A 6,710-nucleotide genomic window follows, 5' to 3' on the forward strand; every position below is an offset into this window, starting at 1 on the left:
CTACTTAACTGACTATATATAGTATGTATGTATGTATATATATAATTATTATTGTATTATTATTTTTTTTTTCAGGAAATGAAATCCCTATAGTACTAGTGTCTCTACCTAAGTCTGACGTTCTTAAAAAGGGCGAAGAAATCATGCTTACTTGCAATGTAACCCGAGTAGTACCTTGGTCGCAGCTTGAGAGAATTTCATGGTTTAAAGATGGCCTCCGGGTCCAAACTGTGCGATGCCCCCTTCCGAACGTACCAGAAGATACTCTTCAACCGTTGGTGGTTAAAGATGGAGGAAATTACTCATGCATTCTTGAATTGTTTCTGCGACGAGGATTCTTACACATGGTGTCTGATTTTGTTGTCATAAGATGTAAGTTTACCATTTGGTACCCGATAAGGTCAATAATGGAAACATGAACAATTCAAGGGTGTACTTTGCTAACTAAATTATTTCTTTTATATTCAACGTTCAACTTTTTTGTGCTAACTAAAAGCTCGAAAGGGTTTTTCGTTGCAATAGTGGTTGTGAAACGATGAAGGATACCAAAGAAGGATATTTCATTGTGTGGGCAAACTATAGATATCTTTGCAACTCTGTTGTTGGATAATACTTTAAGGGCACTTATAACGTCATATTGGTTAACATGGCAACACGCCACGTCCACAAAAAGGCCTTCTAAATTTCAGTTTTTGAAAATTATTTGACCTACCGTGTTGGAAAGCTCCCTAAATTTTTTTAACTTCTTAGAGAGTATGACAAAAAGTTATTTATTTAAGAAATGGTAAACGGCTCAGCGTGCACTATTGAGTTATGTTGCACGCGGGAGGTTGCTATGCACGAGAGAAGCGTAAGAGTCACTCGAGGCGATAGCCGAGAGCCACTCTAGCTTCTTGAGTGCTTAGCAAACTCTCAAGTAATTATAGGATGTTTCGTGTAGTTTTACATGGTTTAATTGGTGTGAAAGGAAGGTCAACCATGTTAAAGTGCTAGTCACTTCCTTTTTTCCATCAGATTTTGAAACTTTGTTTGCTAAACACTTGGCACCAGTTGTTCGAAGGCTCGATAGCGGTATATCCATTGGATAAATCACATTAGTATATACTAAAACAGTGGATAGCGTTGAACGCGGGCGTTTTGGCTCGTCAAACTCCGAATATCCTACGCTATTTACCTTCGAGCAACTCGGGAAAAAATGGCGTCCCGATTTGCATCCGTGACAAGTGAAGAAAACATCCAAATTAATTTTTTGTGCTGTATATATATTATCTCAATGCTTTAGTATATACTAAAACAACTATTCACTTCAGTGTCGGTGGCTAACGTTGGATATGTACCGCTAGCTACCTCGGCTATCGCCTCGAGTGACTCTTACGCTTCTCTCGTGCATAGCAACCTCCCGCGTGCAACATTACTCAATAGGGAGTTTAAGATCTGCGACGCGACGGTAACGAAAACGTCATTTAAAATTGCAAGTTCAGGTTTATTAATCGTTTTCGTCGTTATGTCGGCTTGTCTATCTTCTAAAAACTAGTGTAACCTTCCAGGAACTGAATTAGGAGGTGCGGTATTGAATCTACGACAGAAAATTCAAATTCGCTGCCTTTTGTTCACGTTCTCTGTAAAACTTGAGAATTGGTCATTTCACGTCGTAGATTTGCCGAAAACGTGAAAGAAATGTACAAAAACTAAAAATGCACGTGCAGAGCGTGCAAAGCTATTGTTTTTGCACATTAAATATGCAAAATTTGTGACGTTTTCGTTGCCGTCGCGTCGTAGATCTTAAACTCCCTAATAGTGCACGCTGAGCCGTTTACCATTTATTAAATAAATAACTTTTTGTCATGTACCGCTAGCCACCTTAGTATATACTAAAACAACTATTCACTTCAGTGTCGGTGGCTAGCGTTGGATATGTACCGCTAGCTACCTCCACTTTGGTGAATAGTTGTTAACTATCCACTGGATAACTCAATTGGTTTTGCTAGTGTTTATCCGCTGGATAGTGATTTATCCAGTGGATTTCATTAACCACCTTCTGAAGGACCGAGGCCAGACTGGCAAAATTTTTAGCCTTGATTTGTATCCAAAGGCTGTTTACTCTTAGTGTAAGTTTTGAATTTCCCGCCGTCCAGCCCATTGCTCACCTTCAAATTTGACCGGTTGGACCTCAGAGGGATGGGTCTAGGAAAACTCGACGTCATTTACTCACAAGCATAATTAAAACTTCGGCGTGTAAATGCAGCTTATTATTACTCCAAAACCCTAGTAAAAGACTATAAGGCCGAAACTCCAGTGCTGCATATTAACCAAGACACGTACAAACGCGTTGTATTCTTAAACTGGTGAGTGAGTCTTTGAAGTAATTTTCTCCTCGATCCAGCTCTCTAGGGTGGTTTAGAACCAAAAAAAATTATTGCGGCCAATATTTCACCCCCAAATTGCAATACTTGCTGATTTTTTGGCAAGTGAGCATTCTTCATCATGTACTTTCTGAAGATTTTAATATTTGTGATGTCACTCTATGGCAGACCACTAAATAGAAAAAGTCCACTAAATAAATAAACAGGTGTCATTTTTAAATCAAGGTTTAAAACGAGGGTCACTTAGTGTTCAGTTCACATAGTTTAAAAGCCAGAAAAAAAGAAGAATTGATTTTTTGGTCATTGCAGCACTTTAACATTAAAGTTCATGTTTGTGGTTTACCCGTGTCCATCGGGTGTTGGGTGTGTTTTTCTGGTATTTTACATCTGGCGATGGGGTTGGCTTTTGGGCTGTAAATAACATTTTTAACGAAGATGAATTTAAGAGATATGGATATTTGAGGAATTCAGCCGTTCATAATAGTGCTATAACGATCCATGACATTTTTCAGATTGTTGCATGACTTAAGAAGGTGCGATCAGGGTTTCCTCTCGATGCAGTTCATTTTCATCAAGTTTATTTGGCACTGGACAGAGGAACTGCCATTAGAGCTGTTTTATTCTGGCAATTCTTAAAGCATTTGATAAGTTGAGGGCTTACCGTATTCAGCGAAACGAAAGGAAACTGGAGCCTGATTAAAAAATATGTCCTTTCAAATAAAGCAGGTATCGCTGTATTATAAGAGGGACTGATCTTTTTCCGGTTTTTAGCTAGGCCGTTCACGACAGCGGCCTTGTTTCTCTGAACACTAAAAAAAGCGAGTCTAAAACTTTGACTCACTTTGAAGAGGAGGCACACACTAACTAGGGAATGGCCTATCGGTAAATCGACGAAATGTGAGGTCACTCTTTCGTCGATTATCAATTAGGTGGCTAAATTGGTATGAAGCAGAACAAGGGGCTTTCGTAAACGCGTAGCTAGAAACCTGAGAAATATCTGCCCCCCTTGATACTTGCCGGCTTTTTTGACTGGACATATTGGGTTTGTTTCGTTTCGCTGAATACCGTAAACTACCGTAAGCCTATTAAAGTCGAGGCATTTTGGTCTATTCTCTAAACTAAACAAGAGTGAGCAAGTGAATGTACCGTTTATACGCAATAAAAAGTCTAAAAATTTTAAAGGTTGGATCTACTGAACACAATGAAAAATAAAGGCCTCTGAACTACACAAGCTGAGGTTTGCAAATAAACTACCTTACCGCTCTTCCTTACTTACAACATTGACTTTTATCTTGTCTGTCTCTAGATGCTCCTTTGTGTCTGGAAGAAAATTCAGAAGGAGTTTTGTGGTCGAATACTTCTAGTGGAGGAACAGACCTCAAACCATGTCCACACGAAGGCATAGGTGAGTTGAATCGCCGAAAGACTATTGATCAAGATAACATAATTAACAAAATGAACGCGTTTCTGCTTTTTGGTTGTATGCGGTATGCAAAGTTTAATGCGAAAGACGAAATTGCGAAATGTCCTGAAAGGGTTTTCTCAATAATGGCTCAAAAAATGAAAAAAAAAAAACGTATGTAAATTATGGTGACAGCTGATATTAATTTCAGTGATGGTTGAGTGAGTGTGGGCCTCAGCAAGGACGATAAATGATGGTCTCGTCTTTGTGGGCCTCACCTTGTTCTGCACACTGGCATGTATCACTTCCAAATTGATTCATTAGGGCGAAGTTTCCAATAACAAGAAAGGCGAGGCAATCACCCTTAGGAAAGGAACGTAGTTTTGAGTGTTGCTGACCTTTTCGCCCGGGGGGGCCGGTCCCACTAACTAGCGGTAAAATCGTGTGGCATTAAAAATAGAGTAACATCTATTATTATCACCTTTGGGAGGGATAGGGTTAACCCACTCACTCCAGAACCACCCCTTGTGAGACTAGGTCCGAGCACAGCTTCAGTATTGCAGAAAACAGCAACCGTTTTGGCTCAGCCTTTGTGGTCGTAAAGTGCTCACAATTGCGGTGATTGGCACCTCTTGCTTAATTAATATACTTCACAGGTCTCTGTTTTACCAATACAGAAACAAACCTAAAAATTAATTAAAGCTAACCTTAAGCCTAACTAGACCTAAACAAGAGTTTTTAGGCCTAAGGTTGGCTTTAATGAATGTTTAAGTTTGAACTGTGAACGACACTTGTGACCTGAGACCTGTGTTTTGTACATGCCCGGGATACGATGTAATTGGCAGCAGCTACATAATTTATTTCGAAGAAAATGTTCTAGGCCCCATCCCTGAGCCCAAATGTTCTGCCAGACAACAGCCACAATGGATTCCTGTAATTTATTCGAAGGTACGGCGTCGCGATATTGTTCTGAGGGAGGAAAGTGGAACCCGTCAAACTTCACGGGATGCCGTTCTGCTAAACTAATCGGCTTGAATGACGCGGTATGGAATTGGTCTAAATCAGTACCTAATTTCATTGAATTGAATGAATAAAGTTGCTGTTATTATTAGTATTAGAATTATTTTACGTGTTTAATTATTAATTAATCTTATTACCAGTGGCTTTAATGATAATGTTCATTTTATTTTTCTTTCTCCTTCGTTTTACCGTTAGCCAGCCACTTCACGGTTATCAGCTCACAGCCACCTCATACCCCTGCTGTGAACGTATCATTTCAATGACCTTGACGGTGCGCTTTCGCCGCAATTTCTTGGGTCCCCTCTTTCTGGAAAATCTGGATCTGTCCCTGGATTTTATCATTTCACCCTTATATGGGGAAACAACAAAGATTATGGTGATCAAATCGACGATTATTGGCTCTTTGTTTGCCTGCAATAAAGTATAAAGGGAATGAAGTTCATTGCTGTTACATCATAGCTCTACAATTCTTCTCTTTCACATTTTGTAACGTGGTCCTTGATTTTTCTATGATGAAAAAACCTGTCATGAAATTCAAGAGTTAGTTTAGACGGTACTATTACTCTGACGCTCGCCATTGCAACAAACGTCCAGGCGACCAAACGTAAACATGTGTTACAAATTTGTCAGGCACATTTTAATTTCTAACGAACCAACGTCTGATTGGCAGTAACCTGGACAGATGATTAGGCCATCCTCTCTTTTTTTTCCGTTTAGCGTCGTCCGACAGACCCAAATTTTTGCCCTTTTTACCCCTCTAACTTGTGCGACTTTATCATTAGGCCATCCCCTTTTTTTTTCTCCGTTTCGCGTCGTCCGACCCTACCCAAATTTTGGGCATTTTTCAAAAAAAAAAAATAAATAAAATAGTTAACGACGTTTTTAAGCCATTTTTATGTCGCACAGGAGTTTCGGGGGTTGATCCTTTTTCCCACGATGTCTTAATTTTGCCACAACATCCGCCAACTTTTCCGCCATATTGATTTTGGGTTCACGTCTTGTTGTTTCCACGGCTATGATGCCGGGGTACCAGGCCTCCGATTCCGAGAATGCTTATGATTTTTTTTTTTAGGGTTTTTTTTTTTCAATCCGACCGACCGACCCAATATTAGGAAACGCATTCGACGGTAAACAGAAAAAAAGGGGGGATGGCCTTAGGCGTTTCGCTTCTCTTAGACGAAATAATTTCATATCAGTCAGACACACATCCGCAAGCAATTCGTAAGAGAAGGAGGTACTGAAGAAAGAAGTCAGCACAAATGGAATCGATAATTGCACTAAAAACGTTCCATTTGGAATATTTATCGGCTATATCAAACGTTCGCTAGCTAGCATTTTCGATTCACAACATCATAGTTAATAGATGTAGGCTAGTTATGAAACTCGACAATTTTTTTTTTGTTTCATGTTTTTGTTCGGTTTTTTGGCCTTGACCCTGCACAAAACCCGACAAAAACACGCTTTTTTCGGCAGGATAACCAATCAAAAGCTTTGACTAATTTATTCGAAATTAACTTGCGAACCAAAAACAAAAGATTGCGCAGGTAGGTTCAACATCTAATTGTGACTGTATTGTTCTTGCTTTTGAAATTCCCAGGGTTTCATAACCAGTCCGTAGATTAACTTCACAACATTGAGTACCACTGTCAATTATTCACCTTTCACCAAAGAAATAATTATTTACGTTTCATTTAGATGGATGCAATTTTAAATGGTGGCTCGCCAGGGAACAATGTCCATACTATTCTGTCGGATCTGGAGGACGCTTTGAGGCTAAAAACAGCAAACAATTCTTCAAGGCTACAAAGGATCCTTGGAGGAGACTTAATTATGTCAGTGGATATACTTTCCAAAATTGCAAAATACAATCGTATCCATGGAAACGTGAGTTCAGAAGAGAACTTTAAAAGGTTTGCTCAAGCAGC

General features: G+C 39.4%; 1 protein-coding gene across 1 annotated transcript in view; it reads left to right on the forward strand.

The window, feature by feature from the left end:
* Positions 1-6,695, forward strand: part of LOC137989986 (uncharacterized) — a gene marked incomplete at its 3' end in the record, with an annotated part of 58,798 nt that extends 52,103 nt beyond the window's left edge. The window contains exons 5-8 of the mRNA XM_068835546.1: positions 76-372; positions 3,670-3,768; positions 4,714-4,808; positions 6,481-6,695. Of these exons, the coding sequence (XP_068691647.1) occupies positions 76-372; positions 3,670-3,768; positions 4,714-4,808; positions 6,481-6,695 (706 nt within the window). The remainder of the gene's footprint in view (positions 1-75; positions 373-3,669; positions 3,769-4,713; positions 4,809-6,480) is intronic.
* Between the last annotated feature and the right edge of the window lie 15 nt (positions 6,696-6,710).

Source organism: Montipora foliosa, unplaced genomic scaffold (assembly GCF_036669935.1).
Source record: "Montipora foliosa isolate CH-2021 unplaced genomic scaffold, ASM3666993v2 scaffold_484, whole genome shotgun sequence".
Lineage (NCBI taxonomy): Eukaryota > Metazoa > Cnidaria > Anthozoa > Scleractinia > Acroporidae > Montipora > Montipora foliosa.